This window comes from Patagioenas fasciata, chromosome 1 (assembly GCF_037038585.1).
Source record: "Patagioenas fasciata isolate bPatFas1 chromosome 1, bPatFas1.hap1, whole genome shotgun sequence".
In the NCBI taxonomy this organism is placed as follows: domain Eukaryota; kingdom Metazoa; phylum Chordata; class Aves; order Columbiformes; family Columbidae; genus Patagioenas; species Patagioenas fasciata.
In genome coordinates, this window is record NC_092520.1 from 99,756,131 (window position 1) to 99,778,295 (window position 22,165).

The 22,165-nt window shown below is 41.0% G+C and overlaps 1 protein-coding gene across 1 annotated transcript in view; it reads left to right on the forward strand.

Annotated features, from left to right (window-relative positions):
- The window catches only part of MED14 (mediator complex subunit 14), a 38,067-nt gene extending 22,456 nt beyond the window's left edge, over positions 1 to 15,611 (forward strand). Inside the window, exons 17-31 of the mRNA XM_065860123.2 lie at positions 1,653 to 1,813; positions 2,090 to 2,236; positions 2,327 to 2,418; positions 3,538 to 3,690; positions 3,911 to 4,180; positions 5,517 to 5,672; positions 6,233 to 6,344; positions 6,991 to 7,122; positions 8,154 to 8,336; positions 9,009 to 9,244; positions 9,712 to 9,891; positions 10,074 to 10,181; positions 10,625 to 10,750; positions 11,354 to 11,543; positions 15,027 to 15,611. Coding sequence (XP_065716195.1) covers positions 1,653 to 1,813; positions 2,090 to 2,236; positions 2,327 to 2,418; positions 3,538 to 3,690; positions 3,911 to 4,180; positions 5,517 to 5,672; positions 6,233 to 6,344; positions 6,991 to 7,122; positions 8,154 to 8,336; positions 9,009 to 9,244; positions 9,712 to 9,891; positions 10,074 to 10,181; positions 10,625 to 10,750; positions 11,354 to 11,543; positions 15,027 to 15,100 — 2,320 coding nt within the window. The 3' untranslated portion in view covers positions 15,101 to 15,611. The remainder of the gene's footprint in view (positions 1 to 1,652; positions 1,814 to 2,089; positions 2,237 to 2,326; positions 2,419 to 3,537; positions 3,691 to 3,910; positions 4,181 to 5,516; positions 5,673 to 6,232; positions 6,345 to 6,990; positions 7,123 to 8,153; positions 8,337 to 9,008; positions 9,245 to 9,711; positions 9,892 to 10,073; positions 10,182 to 10,624; positions 10,751 to 11,353; positions 11,544 to 15,026) is intronic.
- The last annotated feature ends 6,554 nt before the right edge of the window (positions 15,612 to 22,165 follow it).

Genomic DNA, 22,165 nt, shown 5'->3' on the forward strand with positions numbered 1-22,165 from the left:
TCAATCCTAAAATTGAGGCAGTGCTAAAGAAGATATGATGATGATTCACAAACATGTAATTGCAATTGCAGATCAGATCAGAGGCCTACATACTCCATATGTTATTTGACAATTACTAGTATGGGATACTGCAAAGGAAAATGTAAGGAATCCCAGAAAAGACAAGTGCATGGTAGAAAACTTGCAGAGGAAACATCTGAGAATTGCGCAATAATTTAAGAGTGGGAGGGACCTGTGGAGGTCATCTGGTCCAAGCTCCTGCTCAGAGCAGGGCTGATCAACTGCATTTCCAGTCTCCAAGGGTTTTTGTCCCCTCCTTGGGCACAGCGATCTCAAATGCTGACTAGAGAGGAGCAGTCACTTGATTGCCAAGGTAGTACAGCGCAGGATGCGTCTGTCTGTCATTGCTGCAAGGGCTCGCTGCTGACTCCTGTTCAGTCTGGCTCCCAAGCCCCCAAGTTCTTTTTCTGCAGAGCTGCTCCCCAACCAGTCAGTCCCCACCCTGTGCTGTTGCTTGAGGTTCTTTGGGCCCAAGTGCAAGTTTGCATTTTTCGTTGAACTTCACAAGGTTCCTCCTGCCCACTGAGCCTTGTCTTCCAGCATGTTAAGTGCTTCCTTTGGTTTGGTGTCATCTGCAAACTTGCTATTCCTTTGTGTCACGTAGGTTATTGAAATTGTTAAACAGTATTGGCCTCTGTGTTAACCTCAAGGAATGCCAGCTACAACCAGCTGCTAATTGGACCTGCAACTATTGACCATAGTGGTCTCTGCCTGGCAGTCCAGCCAGTTTTTCACACTTCTTGGAGCCTACTTCAAGCCTCACCAGTTAAACTTGGGATTGTGTTACAAAGTAAAACAGATTATATCGGTTTAAAACATTAAAAAAAGAAACAAACCGCAAAACGTAAGGAAGAGAAAACCCCAAAACAACAAAGACGTGTTCTAGAGTAAAAGCCTCTTCTTTTATGCTGCAGAAGTGTACAGTGATATAAACGCATGAGTCTCTAAGTGCATCAGGACCTACCTTTTTAGTTTTGCATATAAGCAGAGAAGTACTGAGAACTTGTGAGTTGAAGTTAAAGGTGATATGTGGAATTTCTGGATATACTCTCAAAGGATTTGAAAAAGTTCAGCATATTTTTACTCAAGCTTTATTTAGTCTGTGCCCCTGAGCTCAATTCTCACCTTGAGATATGAATAAATTTAGTGGGTACTAAACAACCAGGTGGTTCATTGCATTTAGAGTGAGCTTATTCTAGAAGCAAACCAATTTATTAATTCAGCTTGCCACAGAACTTATCTGTTTTCACCTTTTTTTTTGTTTGTTTGTTTCTCTGTGTAAAAGCTTTATATCTCTGTGCTCTTTCACTAGGAGATCAGGGCAATTCAGCAGATCCCTTAACAGTTTGTAATTTGCAGCTGTTAAATCCAAATAAAAATTGGTCTTAACTCAGAGTGCTTTTGTAACACACTTATTACAGTCCTTGAAGAGGAACAGAATATCTCACTGTGCATTCCAGCTATCTTTGCTGTTGTTTTGTTCATTCTTTCATGTCAAGGCTTAGAAGTCCTTCAGGAAATGTTAGAAGGTAGTATTTTTAGTTTTGGAATTATCCTGTGTATAACTGAGATCTGTTTTTCTTCATGAATAGAATTCCTCCCTGTAAAGGTGTAAATGAGGAAACGCAGAAGGCTCTGGACCGATCTCTTCTTGATTGCACTTTCCGATTACAAGGTAGAAATAACCGCACGTGGGTGGCTGAGTTGGTGTTTGCAAACTGTCCACTTAATAGCACTTCATCCAGGGAACAAGGTAAGTTTTATTTAGGAAGAGTGGTGAATTTTGTTTATTTGTGGTTTACACTGTCTATTCCAGTAGTTCTTTGCTTTGGTGTTACTGGACAACTGTATGCTCTTAAAATTTTAATAAACCACAATGCATCTGAATCAAAATTTTGACTGCTGAGTTGATGCACTTTTATTATTAAAATATGCTTCCTGGTCACTTGCCACAGTTCACTCAAAGTGTGTAAACCACAGTTTAGGAACCGCTAGTTTAATCAGTCTTTACTACCTCCTGACACTGCAGGACCAACCCGTCATGTTTACCTGACGTATGAAAACCAGTTATCTGAACCAGTTGGAGGTCGCAAAGTTGTCGAGATGTTCCTTAATGACTGGAACAGTATTGCTCGCCTGTATGAATGTGTCCTGGAGTTTGCACGATCCTTACCAGGTACAGAAATCATCTCCTTTTCATTGAAATTATGTGTTTACAGATTACTATGGTTTTCTCACTCTAACTCTTTTCCCTTTCTCTTCAAAGACATACCCAACCACTTAAACATTTTTTCAGAAGTTCGTATCTACAACTACCGAAAACTTATCCTTTGTTATGGAACTACCAAGGGGAGCTCAGTAAGTAACTCCTAAGCACACTTAAAATGTATGTTTGAAAACAAAATGGGCAGGCCTAGATATCTCAGAGTTGTGCTACAATGTATTTCCTTGTATTGCATTATTGTGGAGTTCCTATTGAAAAATGTGGAAATGAGTGAGAGTGCCAAATTACTCATTTGCTAGGTTACTAGGTGTTCAGAATTTTTGAGAATTTGTATAAGATGCTTCAAAATGTGAGAAGGACAGTTTGTGCTGCTGATTGATGAAAGCTGGTGTGGCAGCCTTTTTCTGACAAACTTATGGCAAGTGTTGCTACTGGTCACTGTTGTATACTGGGGGTATATGGATATATCTAAGCTGTGCGCTTAACACTGCTTTAGAAGAAAGAACTCTAAAGTTTTAGATGTAGTACTGTGCTTTGAAATGAGGTGGTCCTTAATTATTTTGTAACAATGTTTGTTCCCTTGTTCAGAACTCTAGCTTACTCTTTAGTGTTTGAATTTACATCTTATTAATTACTTGAAATGTGTACTTGCTCACACCCTTGCATTAAATGCAAGGTAGAGGAGAAAGCGTGTGCATGGTTATTATAGACTGAGAATGTATTGTTGTGTATAGCTTCTGCACTTGAAATTTGCTTCCTGGAAGGCTTTTGTGATCGTGCTCTAAGCTGAATTTTTGATAGTATTTCTATGTGCATTATATTGGCACAGTGAATAAGTAGCAAAAGTAGCAGTGTGGATTGTGGAGGTCACTTCCTTGCATATTAGCATGTCCAGTTCTTGGGTTTGTGTGGTGTAGCTGAGAAAACCAGACCACCCCAAGTAACTCATTAATCGGTTCTCTATGGCATGAATCTCTAAAGTTCAATTTTCTCTATCTCACCTTTGGCAGAAAAAGCTTTTGTTCTTTCTGATTGACTTGCTAAATAATTCTCTAGTTTTGTGGTTGCCAACAATCCGGCTAGCTAAATGAATGTTCAAGTTAGCAGCACTTTTTTTCAGAACTTCAACTTTTGAGGAGGATGAGTTAGAAATCTGTTGAGGCTTGATTAAAAATGACAGCCAACCAGCTTTCTTGTTATAACTTCATAATTGTTCTAGTTTCCAAAACCACTTTATGTTCTTGATGTTGCAGATCAGCATTCAGTGGAACTCCATGCTCCAGAAGTTCCACATTTCGCTGGGAACTGTTGGCCCAAACTCAGGTTGCAGTAACTGTCACAACACAATTCTGCACCAGCTCCAGGAGATGTTTAATAAAACACCAAATGTGGTGCAGTTGTTACAGGTAACTTTTAAAAACTTCTCTCAAGAGAAGTACAAGATAATTAAGAGCTGAATTCTGTTTAAACTGTTGTCTTCAAAATTGCTTGTATATCTCATGATTGTTTATGGATCTCATTGGCAGAAGGTGGCTTGGGGAAGATTGTCTCCCTCCTGTGCCCCCTTTTCCTTGACCTTTACTTAAAAGGAAGCTACCTGATCTCTCACTATCTGTTCTCTCTCAGGTTTTGTTTGACACTCAGGCTCCATTAAATGCCATCAACAAACTGCCAACTGTGCCCATGCTGGGTCTGACTCAACGCACCAACACTGCCTATCAGTGTTTCTCAATTCTGCCACAGTCACCTACGCATATCAGACTGGCGTTCAGGAATATGTACTGCATTGACATCTACTGCCGAAGTCGTGGCGTCGTAGCAATACGTGATGGAGCGTATAGTCTCTTTGACAACAGCAAAATAGTTGAAGGTTTTTACCCTGCACCTGGATTAAAGGTGACCACTTCTGTGTTTTCTGGCATGGTGTAAATAAATGAGCTTCTAACTTGAAGTACAGATCTGATGCAAAGAGCTCTGTGAAGCTTTTTTTGTGAAGAGCTGCAGTCCCTTCAAAATTCTGAGCACAGAAGGAATTTTCTGATTTATCAGTAGATTTGTTAATTACTTTGAATTAAAATATTTCCTTTAAGAAAACTAACATCGAGTGTAAGGGTTCTTTTTCTTATCTATGTAAAATAACATAGAGGCTAGTTCAGGCGTCCTTTTGTTAAAACTTAATGAAGCTTTGTGACTAGACTACACGTATTCTTCAGGATTGACAATAATTGTTCCTCACAAACTATGTTGTGTGGCAGGACAGTGCTCCTATATTGCAGATGAGGAAATGCTTTGTGTCAGACGATTCTAGATGGAAACTTCTCCTTTAAAATAGTTTCCATCGGTGTGTGGCAGGAGGCTGTGGCTTTGCTTCTGAATAAAGTGCTGGCCTGAAAAATGAATCTGTGCACACTGACAGAATACTTTAGCTGAGGACAGCTTGCACCAGTGCTAGTTATACTGAAATACTGGAAAGTTGCACGCATTTTAAAACAAAATAGTTTGCTAATTTCTTCTTCTGACGGTTGCAACTGAACACTTGATTCTGTGGTACTGCATCTGGCTGATCCTAAGCATCTCTCTCTTTCACAAATAACAAGTGGAAGGCTAATGGGAAGAGAAAGGGGATTGTAGATACCAGCGGAAGGTATAAGAGAATTAAAATGGGAAGGTAGAAGAGGAAATAATTCAAGATGGTTGGCAAATTCCTCTGGGTACAAGAGAATGCTATGGAGGAGGGGACCTGGGCATACTTACCCAAACAGAGCAGTTGTAGGTGTGATACAACAGCTCAATAGTTTCTGGATACTGATGATTTGTTCTGGAACAGCTGTTTCCAAGTGTAGGCTTTTCCTCTTTTTTTCTTCTTTTTTTCTCTTTTTTTTTTTTTTTTTTTTTTTTCCCTCAGGAAAAAGAAAAATGTTGCTATTTCAGTTAACTAGAGATATTTTGTGTCAGTGAGCAAGGTTTCTTGTTTGCTGGTGATGCAAGACTCCTTTTTAAAAGAAAAAGGGAATTAAAAATCCACTGAGAAGCTCTGTTTATGAATTGATACATTTTGCAAACTATTCATACTGTATATAATGAATGCCCACTAGTATTCAGTTCTAGACACCTGCCTGTTTCTTATGTGTTGTAGCTGATAAAGATAGTATTACAGCTCAGCAAATACTGTACTCATTTATGAAATAAAATTTAAATGGGGAAATTGCTAACAAAAATGATTTTTCCACAGACATTCCTGAACATGTTTGTTGACAGCAATCAGGATGCACGAAGACGATCTGTAAATGAGGATGATAACCCACCTTCTCCTATTGGAGGAGACATGATGGATTCTTTGATATCGCAGCTTCAACCCCAGCAGCAACCACAGCAACCACAACAACAGGTACCCTCCAGGCAAAATAAGAAACATTATTGTCTTCCACACCTGTAAGTTTTGAAGAACTTGTGTTCTAAAAGGATTAGCAGTAAAGAAATTGGAAGGGAGACTATAAAACTGCTCTGCTGTGGAATTCCCCTTGGGGCAAAATGTATTAATTTATTTTGCCATTTCTTATTCCAGTGTAAACAGCCCGTCGCATATGAACAGCAGCTTTGGAAGGTCACATGAGACTTGCTGCCTTAGAAGCAAAGGACTGAGGGAGGGAAAATGACTGGTTAAGATAAAAGATGGGGAGGGGAGTCAGGAGGCTTTGTTGTTATAGGGTGGCAGATAAATAAGAATGAGTTGCAGAGCTATTATATCTTAAGGAAAAACTGCAAAAAGTCACTGAAAAAAATAGTGAGCACTGAACAATGTGATAGAATTAAACAATCATGTTGATGGACCTATAAGATTTCATATCTGGTGACCAAACTCTCGGTAGTATTCTTCTGTGCATACTTAATTTTAGTTTTAGTACAAAATGATCAAAAGTTTTCGTTGTTCTGTGTTGCCAATTTCAGCCATTTGCAAAACAGGGAGGAGCATCAGGAGCTTACCCTCTCACTTCCCCACCCACCTCCTATCACAACACAGTGACACCGTCTCCCTCTATGATGCACACACAGTCACCAGGTAAGAGGCCGAGAGCTTGTGTGCTGATCATGTGCTGGAAATGTGCACACAACTCTATGTGCGTGGATGTTTTTGTCTGTTATTTGAGCTGTGTTTCACTCTGGGTTAGCCAAGAGAATGCACCTTATATTGTGGAAAAATAGCAAAGCAAAGTCATGCCATGCATGTTTTGGAAAGTACATTTTGAAGCTAAAAAAAAAATTAATTCAGTGGAACTGTTATCTTTAGCTGTGTAATATTTGGGACTGTTTCATTCTTACAGCTTACAACTTGCTCAGATCAAAACCTGTTAATTTTAAATACCTGCTTCTTCAGAAGAGCTTTGAATCACCAGAGCTCTGCTTTCTGCTCACAGCTGTTATAGAGCAACAGCTGAAAAATATTTAAGTTTGGGGTAGGACTGGGCAGGGGGGAAATGCCATTCTTCAAGCCAAATATCTTGGAGAGTTTCCTTTGTGTGGCGAATCAATCTGGAAAATATAACGCTCATCCATGCATGAAATAAAGCCTCTGAGTGCAAAACCAAGTTCTCAGGAATCTTGTTTGCTGTCTCCCTATAAAGGAGATAGCTATAGCAGTTGATTGAAAAAAATATCAGAGAAAAATGAGAAATACTTATGTTGAATGACATGATGTCTTTGATTAGGAAATTTGCATGCTGCAAGCTCACCTAGCGGAGCTCTAAGAGCACCATCACCAGCGTCCTTTGGTCCAACTCCCTCACCTTCCTCTCTTGGAATCACAATGGGACAAACAGCTAACTTTGCCAGCCCACACGGTGAGTTCTTTTCTGGCAGGTGTATCTGTAGTGGCAGGGAGGGCACATTTGCTTCTTGAAGTCTTCCAGAACAGACCTAAGTTAACTGAGAACTCAAATTGGTGTTTTGTAATTGGCTTAAGTAGGTGTTTTCATACCTGTGGCAGTAACTCTTAACAGTAGTCAAAAGTAGCTACATGGCACGTTGAGGTGTTCCTAATGTTTTAAAAATTGACTGTCAGTCCCTCTTTCTTGTTTACTAATGTGGGGAAATTCTGTGTGGTCTTGTAGCAGAACAGCAGCTGTGGCTTTTAATGAGCATTGTCTCTTGTTAGATTAGGGAATGATTTTTCACTGCCTACATTTCCTGGAAAAATAGCTGGAACAGGTTAGAAATTCAAATACTTGCAATTTGAAAACATTGTCAGAGTCTTGCTGGTTTGACATACCTATATCCAAGCAATATGGCTTTTGGTTGCTTCCTTTATTAAGTCTTTTTGGAAATCTGCCAAAACAATTGTTTGTTGTAATCACAGTGCATTGGAAACCATTCCATAGATCACAATAAATGAACAGTTCAGATTGTAATTTTAGCACACAAGTTTAACTGTCAAAATGAACAAAGTGAGATAGATATACAACAGACTGTTTTAAGAAGCTTGTTCTGATCAGTCTTTATAGCAGAAATAACAGCGAGATACTGAATAGATGAGGAACAGTCCAGCTGAGGCTTTCATTTGCTAAGAAGCAGTATAAGTCCAGGTCTATAGGCAAGAGCTCTTTTTAGTTTAGACCCTATTATGTGCTGAACATGCTGATTCGCCTTAGCCTTCAATTTTATTGTGCTTTTTAAAACATGAAACCAGAAAACCCGTGAATCTGTATCTTGATTTCCTTCCCCCCTCCCAGTTATGTTTTTTGTATGGTTGTAAACTGTAGTCCTGAAAGCTTGCAGACACTGGCATGCTTTACAGATTTTGGATTTTTAGATTTCTAGATTAGGAAACCTTGTACTTACTTTAAAAATAGTAACGGTTTTGTAACATCTGTAGGTACCATAGACCCAAGCTCACCGTACACCATGATGTCACCCAGTCAGCGTGCAGGGAACTGGCCAGGATCTCCCCAAGTCTCTGGTCCATCACCAGCAGCACGGATGCCTGGAATGTCACCAGCCAACCCTTCCCTTCATTCACCTGTCCCAGATGCCTCTCATTCCCCACGAGCTGGAACAAGTAGGCTTCTCTATCAGTGTTATAACTGTGAAACACTCATGTTTAACATTGCTAATTCTGTTCTTTTTGATAGTTTTGTGTATCAGCCTAACAGTCATTACTCCCCTGTGCAGTAAAGTACCTAATGAAATGAAGCCTTTAGTCTGCCCTAATTAAAATCTTCTATAAAAAAATGGAAAACAAGTTAGATCATACAGTATAAACATCATCAGGATTGATACCTCTTGTTGCACTGCAGAAACTAATCTTAAGTTATGGAGCTCTATGACTGAGAGAAAATTGTTCAGAATGAAAGCGATGATAGGCATATTTGCCTAAACAAATAACTAACTTTTCGCATCACAGAGTTGTCATGCTGCTTTTGCACGATTGATTTAGCCATCTTTGCATCTCATTGAGTTTGTTATACAAACCTGCTATCTGCTGGTATGCTGCAAAAAGAGAGTAGGATTTTAATGTTACTAAGAGTCTTTGCACAGGTGGAGGGTCAGAACTCTAATTCTTTGACTTTGTCTGTCTGCCTGTCACTAGGCAGCCAAATTTCTTAAATAAGAAGGATTAGCTTTGGCCCAGAGAACTCATTGCTTGTATAGCGACAACAAATAAAGTGAACACATCTTATGTTTCTGCTTAAATCCTCCCTTACTGCAAGTACTTTTTCCGTATCAATAGGTTCCCAAGCAATGCCGACTAGCATGCCTCCACCTCGGAAACTACCTCAGCGCTCTTGGGCTGCATCCATACCTACAATCCTCACCCACAGTGCCTTGAATATTCTGCTGTTGCCCTCTCCTACCCCTGGGCTTGTGCCGGGACTAGCTGGCAGCTATCTTTGCTCCCCTCTTGAGCGATTCCTTGGATCAGTTATTATGAGGAGGCATCTTCAGAGGATCATACAACAAGAAACGGTGTGGTTTATGTTGTTTTAATGTTGACCTGCAAGTATGACTTCACAACTATTGTTTTCCGTGCTTCTGTACCGCGTCTTTCAAATCAGGCACAAACTGAAATGCTTCAAATATAAGAACTGTAATAGAGTAGCCACAGGGTTACTATGGATGCCACTACTTGGCAAGGAGCATTCAAAAAATTAGTTACTAGCTGACAATAACTGAACTACTCAGTCATGAATGTTGCTTTAGGGTTTGGGACAGACAGTGTGTGCCTCTTCACTTCTTTGGCATTGATTCAGTGACTGAGAAATAAGCCAGATGTTGCATAAGCTTCATTCTCAAGGCAATTTTACTTGTCTACAAACATAGCATGTTTGTTTCTGGAAAGAGAGCAGATTAACCATTACAGTCTTGGAAGTGAATGTGTGTGTTCATGCTATTTAATGAATGATCAACTGAAAGTGATACTTCTTTTTATGCAGCTACAGTTAATAAACTCCAATGAACCAGGTGTAATTATGTTTAAGACGGAGGCACTGAAGTGCAGGGTTGCTCTCAATCCCAAAACCAACCAGACCTTGCAACTGAAAGTAACACCTGAAAATACAGGACAGTGGAAATCTGAGGAGTTACAGGTTTTGGAGAAGTTCTTTGAAACAAGGGTATGTACTCAGATCAGTAATGCTTACATTTTTGTGCATTGCTTTTAATCTCTGGTGGTGGTGTGGGTGGTACTGCTGACTGTCACTGGCATGTATAAGGACTGCAAAATAACTGCTGGTTACCATATTATATTACATAGTTATTAGCTAAGCAGGCAGTACTAAATAATGTCTTTCTCTAGGTTGCAGGACCACCTTTTAAAGCAAACACCCTAATAGCCTTCACAAAATTACTAGGGGCTCCAACGCATATCCTCAGGGACTGTGTCCACATCATGAAACTTGAGCTGGTAAGTTAACTGTTCCCTTTAGTTCACCCAACTTTGGTTGTTATGTTTTTTAAGAAAGGTACTGTATCTTTATCTGTAAACACTTGAATTACTCTAAATTTATAGAAGTTATGTAGTGTTAATACAGAAGATTTCATTTTACCGCTCGTTCTCCTGGAAACTTCCAAAATTTCTCCTTTAAACTGATGATTTTGAGAAACTGCAGGCACATTTCTGCACTATAGGCACATGAATGGGCTGGCTGAAATAATTCCCATCGTATTCTTGTTTATCCTGTGCTCAATTCTTTCAGAGTTATTTTGACTTATGCTAAACTTGGCAACATCTGCAGGTTTAGCTAGGGAGATACATGCTGCTTTTTAATGCTTCCCTACTTCATATCAACATATGTTACTGACATGAAACCTTTGCTGTGCTTTCTCTGTGCTGCTCTTTCTAAATAGTTCCCTGATCAGGCAAGTCAGCTGAAATGGAATGTGCAGTTTTGTTTAACAATTCCTCCCAGTGCACCACCAATTGCGCCTCCAGGAACACCTGCTGTTGTGCTGAAATCCAAAATGTTGTTTTTTGTAAGTAGAGCTATCTGTTTTAAAATTTTGTGGGCTGCATGTCTTTGAAATAATCACAAGTTAGTAGCAAAACATAAGCAGGCTGTATCTGACAACTGTAATAGCTAAAGATGTTCTGCTGTTTGGAAGCCTAGATTTGTGTTCATCTCTTTTGTAATGAGTTCAGTTAGTATTCCTGTTCTCCCTCCTATAAAAGCCCAGCAACATTTCATGTTTTGTGTTCTTGGTGAGAAGTTGCCAATATATAAATTCAGTTCCCTCTGGGCTGTGGATATCTTCAGATGCTCAGCCTCTGGGTGTTTTCTTCTTTGAGGCACTAACCACCCTAGAGTAAGTGATACACACATAAGTGGTGCTGAGAAGGGACAGCAGGAAGGAGGTGTTTAGAACAAATCTATATTAGTGTCTTCACTGAGGCAATGGTCACTGTAGGGTGCTTTTGAGAAGAAAATAGTCTACACCTGATTGATAACTTCCCTGTTACAGAATTGATGTGTAAAAGCTGAGGGGGTGGAAGTTCACGTGCGTAGGCCTAGAAAGTTTATCTGAAGTTGTGCTGAACTACGTGGTCTTTCGATTTAACACACTTTTTGTTTCTCGCAGCTCCAGTTAACACAGAAAACAACAGTCCCACAGGAAGCTGTTAGTATTATTGTCCCAATTATTTATGATATGGCTTCGGGTACAACGCAACAGGCTGACATTCCGAGGCAACAGAACTCTTCTGTTGCTGCTCCAATGATGGTTAGCAATATTCTAAAGAGGTTTGCTGAACTGAATTCATCACGACCAGGTACTGTACATGTCCAGTAGATATATTCTCTTCACCCAGACATCTGTGACAAATCTCCAGTGTAAAACTAAACCTCTCTTGAGTCTGAATTCTTCTCAGTTTCTATCATACTTCTTTAGTGGTTACAAACTCCTGATGTAACAGGCAATACATAAGTTAATAGCAAGTACTGGCAACGCAGCAGAAGGTTATACTGATGATTCAGGCTGGATTTTGCTGTTCTGCCCAAGTGATAGAATGCATGTCTTGTTGGCCCAGCTCTTGCTGTGCAGTAGGAGTCATACTTTTTGAACAAATGGACCCAGAATGAGTCACAAGAAATATGCTATGGTCAAGTGTCAGATTTCATGGTTAATTATTAATTTTTTGAGCTTAACAGTAGAATATGAAGGGATGTTAAAATAGTTATGAGAACTTGTTCACGTGCTGTGAATGATTAAAAGGTAGCTGGAGCGATTGTATACTCCTTTGTCAGTGTGTACACTAACAGAGGTGCATGCAGTTCTGTCCACCAAATGTGCTGTGAAGTGTTAGATCTAAATAGGTTGTTCTGAATGTTCATTGGCCTGTAGGTAGTGTGCTGTGAGTGATGGTGTGCTTTACTTTCCCTCGTTTGTCATGCTTTTTAATTATATTTTTTTATATCTGAAGCATTGAACAATGGTGGCAGGTTCTTTGGGCAGCATGTTGTCTGTAAGCAGTGGTGTGAGGTCCTAATATATAGATGGCTCATAAGAACAATACCTTTCAGTTCTGCTGTAGTGACATGCTGAAGAATGAAGCCTTTTTTTCAGTAATCCAGTGAACAGATTGAAGTTGTGAATCTAGAAGTTGAATTCTGCTTCTGTTCTGTATAATTATTCATTGTTATGCAGTAATTTTAACCATGCTTGATGATTTATTTCGGTTGCTAGAACATGAGCAATGTTTATCTTAAATTGGTGTGGATATGCATACGTTTCTGAAAATTGTGAGATTTAAATTAACCTGCATTTTCTGGTTTACATATAGTAATAGCATATAGTAAATAGGAGAGAGAGAATAGCCTTGAGGGCATGTGAGGTTACCTGTAAGAGTTCTGCATGTGGTACAGAACTGTTGTTTGTGTAGCACTTCTCTTTCAAGATACGTAAACTAAGCTTCAGGTGTTTCTTTTGGAAGGTGCTTCCCCATTGAGTTCCCCTATTGTGGGGAAGGGTAAATAATTTGTTTTGCTCTTTGTTATTGCACTAAGTTATGCTTTAACGTAAAAGTGCTGCAGCATAGGGAGTAAAGCTGCTTTTGAGTATCCCAGGTGGGGTGTCTTCTGATGATCATTAGATAGATCAGGATAGACAATTTGTGTTTGTCACACAAGTTTTGATGTAGTTTCGGAGTGCGATACAGGAAGCAGAGTAGAGACAGGGGAAAAAATGTATATAAAAAGAGCTTGTAGCCCCAAGCAGGACCTTATCCAGGCACGGAAGAGTGTACCTAGCTGAGCAGAGGACACTTCTAGTAGTCTTTCCTCTGACTTCTAAAATAAAGGCTGAGTCTGTCTGGATTTATTTATTTATTTTATTTATTTACATATCACCAGCTGAAGTAGGATCTTCCCTGAGGACACTTGAAATGCAATTTCCTGTGTTCTTACTGTTAAAACGTATGTTGTTTTATCTTATAAAAGAGAACAAGATACCTTATTTGCCATTGAAAGGTGATAGCAGAGCCAACAGATCCAAGTAGATAGTCGGGAGACTTCTTTTACAACAGGAATACAAGGGAGATCCCACATGCATATCCTTTCTCTCCTGATGCTATTGTGCTGTTCCCAGGATTTTCCTACCTGTGTTAGCTCTTCTGCTGCACTAATTGCAATTTGCTTGGTTAAGTGAATTTTTCACTGTTTCAGTCAGAAAGGACCAGGGCTTCCCATCATGCACGTATGATATTACTGGCACTTTCATTGTAACCCGTAATCAGTGTTGCCTCATTTTGGCTGTATCTTTTTTTACCTTTCTCTCTTTGTGAGAAAGTATTTTGTATTCAGCTTAATTTTCCTCTTAATAAAATGGTAGTGCCTGAAAAGTAAGTTCTTTTGGAAGAGTTTTCTTTTCCGATCTGTGGGCAGTTTAACAGTAAAATGTTGACTCTTTGTGAGTATGCTGTGTTTCTCAGATCACTTTACCTGTGCCTTCGTGGGAAAAAATATTTTATTTGGGGAAGTAATTATAGGAACCGAGGTGGAATCAAGCCCTGGAATAATAGGGTTAAACTTGAGCTGTAAGTCTGCAACCTGTATTATGTAGTGGACATCAATCTGGTAAGGAAATGAAAGTCCCTACAGATGCTGGAGGTGACCCTTAGAGAGAAACTCAAGGGACTCCTGATATTTCTTAAAGCACTTCATGACTAAGCATTTTTCGGTGTCTGATTTTCAGTGATGCAGTGGATGATATTTAGCCCAGAGTTGTAGCTTTGATATGGTAATGACTTGCCCCAAATAATCTTGAGAATCCCTAGTTTGGCAGTTAGGATTGATGCATCCCAACAGGCTCTACTCATATCTCTTTGCTCACACTGTTGCTCCTTCAACAACAAAATTCAGTGTCTTCTAACTGATGTTTCTTGAAATACACAGGAAAAATTCAACCCACAGTGACCAGGGTATGACACTGGCTATTAACTGTATTCTCAGTAGATGAAAGTCACAGCTGCCTAGTACTTCACCTTTTGTTGTTCTAATCAAAACCTTTTGATGCTACTGGTTTTAACTTTAAGCAATTTCTGAATGTGTGTGTGCATTTTTATAAAAAAATGCTGGTATTCAAATCTTCAGATGGCTGTGGCTGGTTTTTTCTCTGTGTATCAGATCTCAGCTGTTTGAAATAAAAGTCCATTTTCTCTGTATTTTATTTTACATTTTAGATGTCAAGGGTAGAGCCAGAGCAATTTGGTTGGAAGAAACAGATTTCTGCCTTTTGCCTAGTCTTGGAATTAGAAATGTTTCTAGGACTTGGCTTAGGACAGAAGACATCTTCCAGCTGTTTCAGACATGAGTCTTTTGAAATGTTTAGTTTCTGCTTTTAATCAATACAAATAGAACTTGAAAAAAATGGGGTTTTTCTCTATAAGATGTAGTGCTTTTAATTAATAACACACGGAAAAATTCAGATTGCAGTGCCACGTATGATAAATTCTCATATAGATTCAATGTGACATTCAAAAGGAATTGAACATTAATAGCCTCTTGCAATGTCACGGCCCACAAGAGCTGTCCTGCTGGGAAAGCCGGAGTTACTTCAGTATAAAATAAATTGCAAATCCCAACGTCCTTGGCGGTCACTGGGATTTGTGGGTGGTGGTCACCGTGCATACGGTCAGCCCGTGCCCATCCGGGGTCGCCGGTGTGGTCAGAGCCGGTGTTGGGCGCTGCCTGGGGAGGTTGTTGGCGTGAGGGCCTGCCGGGGAGCGATGCTAACCTGTCTCTTTTCCCTGTTCCAGGTGAATGCACAATATTTGCAGCCGTTCGTGATTTGATGGTTAATCTTACGCTGCCCCCTGGTGGGCGTCCCTAGACACTTTTAAAAGAAGGCTGAAAGTGAGACAAAACAGAAAAAAAAAAAAAAATTATAAAGCCTTCAGTTAAAAGAGGACGTTGTAATTTTACCTTTTTTAAGAGCTAACTATAATAAACTGGCAAACTTTCAGGGATGCACTTTCATCAAATGAGTATCACCACGACTTTTGTATAGTGCTGTTGTATAGTGTGTTTTAACGGGAGACACTTCAGACTAGGTAACAGATTGAAGTATCAGCTTGCTGGTAATAGATTTAATATTCTGTTTTATACTATAAAGATTATGAAAATGCCAAACTTGTTTGTTTTTCTGTTTTTCTTATGTTTTGGTGTAATAGTCTTTTTTTAAGGCAGGTCTGTCATTTTTGAATACTGTAAAACTGTGACAAACTTTATATTGAAGCTGTATTTTAATATGACTGCTTTGAATCCTTAGACAATTTATTTGGGCTTGTTGTAAACATGTCCCCAAAAAGCAATATTTAATAAACTGGATTAAAAAATCTTAACCTGGGTGTTGTATAACCTTAAATATTATTCCTCTCCACTGTAGCCACTGGCCAGATCTCTTGTATTCACACTTACTTGGGTTTGTCTGTATGCGACCTTGTTTATACACACGCACGCGTGCACATGTGCTGCTAATTTAAGAAAAAAAAAAGACACAAAACCAACCAACCAACCAAACAAACAAAAAGATTGTGGTTGTTCATGTATTGTTTTTTTTTTTTTCATTTATTCTGCGGGTTTGATTTGTTCCAAGTCATAGGAAACCAGAGTTTGTTCATTTTCCTCATTGTGTAAATAACCAGTAATTAGTTAAAATGATGCTTCATTTCTTATGATCATAAAGAACTACATCTGTTCTGTCCCAAAAGCAAAGTTTAGTGGAAGAAAGTACCTTTTTCATCTGTCAAGGAGTTTGTAGTTATAGACACCTCTGTAACTCAGTTGGAAAGATTTTTCTATTTCTCTCTTTTCACAACTTCACAGATGTTTTAAAATTGAGAAGTGACATGAGTATGTCTGAAAAAGACTGGCTATTTTCCTGGCTACTAGTCTGGATTCAAGGTCTGAGCATTCACATACCTTTAAAGCAGCTTTGTGTTCATTGTGCTCAGGGGCAAGCGAGTGCTGGTGGCAAAGCCTCCCCTGCTGTGAGAGCTGCAGCACTTGAAGGTAAAAGCTGGGGGGGTGGGAAGAGGGAAGGTCTCTCCCCACAGGGCAGAGAAAACAAAATACATGAACTAGTGACAGATGGTTATGAACTGACATTCCCAATCTGAGATTATGGGAAGATTGAATTTTATTTTGTATTATGCACACCACTCCTCTTAACATCCACCATGTTTTAAGCCTCTCCTAAATGCTTAATTCTTAGGGAAAATGCTACTAGTGAAAGGAAGCATTTCCCACTGAGCAGTGACACTTGTTGCTTTCAAATAAATGACTCTGTATTCACAAGTGCAGTTTTAAATTTCATTTTTCATGTGTTCAGTCTAGTTTTCTGATAGCCAGATGTCACATCCACCTGCTACATTGGTACTCTTTGCAGATTTTCATCATTGCAGAAGATTTGGTTGTTCATTTATTTCACTAAAAGTGCTGCAGTGACTCCACACCCTACAGAACCCTTGGATTATTTTTGCTAAACCTGCTTGTGGGACAAGCGTGAGAGAAATTGAATTATACAAAGAAAGGAAAGAAAAAAAAAGGAGTTCTGAACTGATCCACAAATCTGTCATAGCAATGTTAGCTAGTATCAAATGGGAACACAACTTTTCAACTATCCAAAAAGCCATCCCACATGACTGCAATAGACTTTCTGGCTTTCCAGATAACAAATATTGATCATGTTAAAGGTTCTTTTAATACAGAAAAGAGGGGAAGAGGCGTTTCTGAGCCCTGCAAACAGTCAGACAAGGAGCTGATTCAAGGTGAGGGTTTGGGGGATTTTTTTACTTGAAACTAAGTTTAAATTACTTGCTCTCCGCACATATTTGAGTGTCCTGCAGGTTACCTTTGAGAGTGTTTGAGTTTACAAAGATTGCAGGAAACAAGTTCTAATATAAGTAGCTGAGATAAAGCTCCATAAAACTATTAGGTTGGTGCAAAAGGAATTGTGGTTTTTTGCATTGTTGACATTTGCTGTTTGATATTGGAGTACATTCTGAAGTAAATGTGGTTATGTTATACATCATTTTAATGCGCTTTTCTTGCTTGATTTTTGTTTTTGCTACTGACTTATTACTTGCTGCTTATATTTATTTTAGACTATGGAAATTATGTTAGACAAAATATAAATCTGAGTATGTATCTGGCTCAAGAAGTTTTGCAAAGGAGAAATGTGCGAAGTGCGTATTGTATATGACAACTGGCAATAACCATCTCAGCAGCTGGACTGAGAAGAACCTCCAAAACACCTCCCAAAGCCAAACTTGCACCAAAAAAAAAGTCACGGTCACTGTTTGGTGGTCTGCCGCTGATCTGATCCACTACAGCTTTCTGAATCCTGGTACAACTGTTACATTTGAGAAGGATGCTCAGCAAATGGATGAGATGCACCGAAATCTGCAATGCATGCAGCCAGCATCAGTCAACAGAAAGGGTCCAATTCTTCTCCATGACAATGCCCAACCACACGTCCCACAACCAACACTCCAAAAGTTGAACACATTGGGCTATGAAGTTTTGCCTCATGCGCTGTATTCACCTGACCTCTCGTCAACAGACTACCGCTTCTTTAAGCATCTTCAAAACTTTTTATAGGGAAAACGCTTCCACAACCATCAGGATGCAGAAAATGCTTTCCAAGAATTCATCAGATCCTGAAGGTTGGATTTTTAGGCTACAGGAAGAAACAAACTTGTTTATCGTTGGCAAAACTGTGTTGATTGTAACGGTTCCTATTTTGACGAATAAAGATGGATGTGAGCCTAATTATAAAGATTTAAAATTCAGGGTCCAAACCAGCCATTACTTTTGCACCAACCAAATAGCAGTTGGAAGCCAGGCAAGATCTCCTCCTCTGGTGAGGTCTGTCTGTCAAGGCATGGGAGCTGCTCTCCTGAGGCTGGTGGCTTAGAACAGGAGGGCCCAGAGGAGAGTTTCCCAAGTGTGCTGGGGTAGAACTCTGGTGCTGGAGTGGTGAGCATCTTCAGAATGGGAGGAGACTGGTGAAAGATGAGATGGCCAGGGTGCATCTGTGCAATGAAATAAGAGAGGGAAGAACACAGTCTGATCCAAGGCTGAATTGCAAGAGTGCTGCTGTTTTGGATGACATTGCTCCTGAAACACCCCAACTAAAGCCTGATCCTGACTGCTGTTCTTGCTCCTGCTTCCACCATGATTGACTTGATGTGGTCCAGATTCTTACAAGTGATTTTTTTAAGCTTTGTTGATCTTCCCATCTGCTCAGCATTGATGGGAACATTATGCTATCTGGGGCTAAAGGGAGGAAGTGGGTGAGAGAGTGCAGAGTGTACCATGTTTTAGTCCAGTTTTTGTATTTTGAACCAAGGCTGGAAAGAACCAGCTCTTTCAGTGTTTTCCAGAAAGCCCTGGGCTGCCCCTGGCATGTGCCCCACCTCCTGCCACGCCCCTGCTCTGTGGCCCTGCCCCCACTAGCTGACAGTGCTGGGTGTCCCCAGCCCTACTGACTTGTGGCTCTACCTGGGCTACGCCCCCTGGCCAGTGGCCACGCCTTCTCTGGTGTCGTGGATCCCTGGCTCCCTAAGTCCTGGCCTTGTGCTGTTTTGGGGCTAAGACATTTGGGTTGTGTTGCGTTGTGTTGGTGTTCTTGAACACTGTCAGGCTTGGGGCTGTGACACCTCCCTGGGGAGCCTGTTTCAGTGCTCCACCACCCTCTGGGGGAAGAACCTTTTCCTCATGTCCAATCTAAATGAGGAGTCTCAGAGGACACCCACCCCAGCAGCCCACTGAGCCCCTTCCCTGGCCCCCCACGCACTCCCTCCCCACAAAGCCCCTCCACCATCCAGCGCTTCACAAGGTGACTGCCTTGGGCTATACTGTGATACTATGATATTCACCTGAGCTCTTGCCAGCCACCTGCCACTTCTTCAAGCATCTCAACAACTTTTTGCAGGAAAAACACTTCCACAACCAGTAGGATGCAGCAAGAGCTGGTTCAATCCCGAAGCAGGAATTTTTATTCTACAGGAATAAACAAAGTTGCTCCTTGTTGCCCAAACTGTGTTGGTTGTGATGGTTCCTATTTTGATTAATAAAGATGTGTCTGAGCCTAGTTGTAACGGTTGAAAATGCACGGCCCAACATGGCAATCACTTTTGTACCAACTGCCTAGCAGTCGGAAGCCGGGCAAGATCTTCTCCTGCACTGAGGTCTGTCTGGTGAGGCACTGGCATCGCTTCCCTGAGGCTCACAGCTTGGCAAAGAAGGGCCCAGAAGAGGGTTTTGCAAGTGCTGGGAAGTGCTGGAGCAGTGATCAGCTTGAGGATGGGAGGAGACTTTGGAAAGAAGAGATGGCAAGGGGGCATGTGCAGATGGAGCAGAAGAAGAGAGGGAAGAACATGATCTGGCCTAAGGCCTCGAAGTGCATGAGCGTTCCTGCCTGGGATGACATTTCTCCTGAAATCCTCTCACTAAAGCATGTGACCAAGCATTGTTGCTCTTCCTTCCTTCCAGTGCAATTGCTGTGCTGTGGTCCAGAATCTTAGAATTTATTTTGGGGGGGCTTTCTTGACCTTCCCACGTGCTCAGTATTGATGGGAACATGATGGTACCTGGGGCTAAAGGGAGGAAGCGAGTCACAAGGTGCTGTGTCCCACGTTGGAGTGTGGTTTTCACCTTTTCACATGAGGCTGAAAAGAACCAGTCCCTTTGGTGTCTTCCAGAAAAGCGTGGGCTGGCCTGCCCTGTGGCTCTGCCCCCTGCCCTATAGCCCTGGCCTTCGGTTCCACCCCTTTCCCCATAATCCCGCACCCCCTGCGGCCCCAACCCTGCCAGCAAAGCCCTGCCCTGTGGCCCTGCCCCTGCCGTCAAGCCCTGTCCTGTGGCCACAGCCAGTGCGGCTCCTACCTGCCTGTGGCTCTGCGCCTGCCACACCCCCGGCCCTGCGACCACGCCCCCAATACACGAGGCTCCCCCCAGATCTGTGACCACGCCCCTGATGCCCAAGGCCCCGCCCCTGGCCTGTGACCACGCCCCACCACCCTGAGGCTCTGGCCCTGGGCTCCCTGGATTGAGCATCTGAGCTGCTCTGGATCTCCAAGCATGACATGGCATGGCATTGATTTTGCTCTTTTTTTATATTGTTTTTGGTTCAGAAGCTGATCTGAAAGTGTCTGAAGTTAGGAAGCTTTTTAGCCACTGGACATCTATCAAAAGTGCTTGCTTCTCTTTGCAGTCCTTTCAAAAATATGTTTTTACAATACATTGATCTAGGTTACTTTTTTAAGAATTGTTTGTCTCTCTTGCATTACTTTGCTCTCAGGGGGTTTTCAGGGAGCCCCGTTCGTTAAACAGAGCCATACAACATTACGTGCTATAAAACATGTTGCAAAAAACACTGGAGTAAATACCGAAGGCTTATAATCTCAAATATATCTGGAAGATCATACCAAGAGTCATAGAATTATTTTATTTGGAAGAGACCATCGAGTCCCACCATAACTTAACTCAAGCACTAAACCATGTCCCTGAGAACCTCATCTGTGTGTCATTTAAACACCAGTTCCCTGGGCAACCTATTCCAACACCTGACAACTGTTTCTGTGAATAAATTTTTCCAAATATATCCAAACTAAACCTCCCCTGGCACAACTTGAGGCCATTACCTCTCATTCTATCACTTGAAACTTGGGAGAAGAGACCAACCCCCTCCATGCTACAACCTCCTTTCAGGTAGTTGTAGACAGCGATCAGGTCTCCCCTCAGCCTCCTTTTCTCCAGGCTGAACAGCCCCAGTTCCCTCAGCTGCTCCTCATCAGACTTGTGCTCCAGACCCCTCACCAGCTTCGTCTCCTGAAGTACTGATGCCTGAGCAATAGGCCCTGAACCAAATTTGACCTCCCAAACAAATGTTATATCTGTATCTAATAGTGAAATATGTAGAATCATTAGTGAAATATGTATGAGCATTAGCAAAAGATGTAGCTTAGATAAAATATAATCATTAAGGAAAATAAAATGTCATAAGAAATTAATGTTTCCTTGTTTATGCCAAGAAATCAGCTATCAGGCCTTGTTTGGAAATATGTAGTCGAAGCCAAACCTAACCATGGGAGTCATCCTCAGAAGCTGTCAAAGATACAGATAAATTAGCAGAACAGGAGCTCCTCAGACGCGCTCGGGATCCTGACCAGATACAGAATGCGCGCAAGTGAGGACGCCAGTCTACCAGACCTTTCGGTACATTTTGATACGTGGATTTGTTTGTTAACCTGTATAAAAGCAGGACCCCCTCACAGCGATGACAGAGACCTCACCTATGAGTGGATGCACTTAGTAGAACCTCCAAATTTCCAGGAAAAGTTCTCTGATCCTTTGCTGTGACAGGGGCTCCCCAGCTGAAGCATGGATCTGGATGATGGTGAAGTATTAGAGCAATTGGTGATGCGTCTTTTTTAATCGTTATACTTAATTCCATGTAGCAATGGTTAGGTGCATTGCCTTGCTTACTCTTTCTGTTGCTGCTTTAAACTGGAGTTAAACTAAGTTTATCTTTTGAACCTGTTGTCTGTGTCCTTTGTGCTGACTCTGTCTGCTGGCAAAACAGCAGGGCAGACTAGATCTTGTTTAATTGAATTTATCCTGTGCCCTTCTCCCATCAAAAGCTGCAAGGAAAAAAAGTGTTTGTATACATGTGGCACCAATGATCTTGAAAAAAATAAAGGTTAAATGGTTGTATGCCTTAACTATTCAGGCAGCCTTCAAAGCAGAACATTTCGTAAGGATCAAGCTATGTTAAAAGAAGTATTTTAGTAACATTGCTGTGTGGAAACTGAAGCATAACTTCAAATACTACTAAGACATCTCTCCCCACACGCTGAAGCAGCCTGGTTGAGCCCTTCTTAGTCAAGAA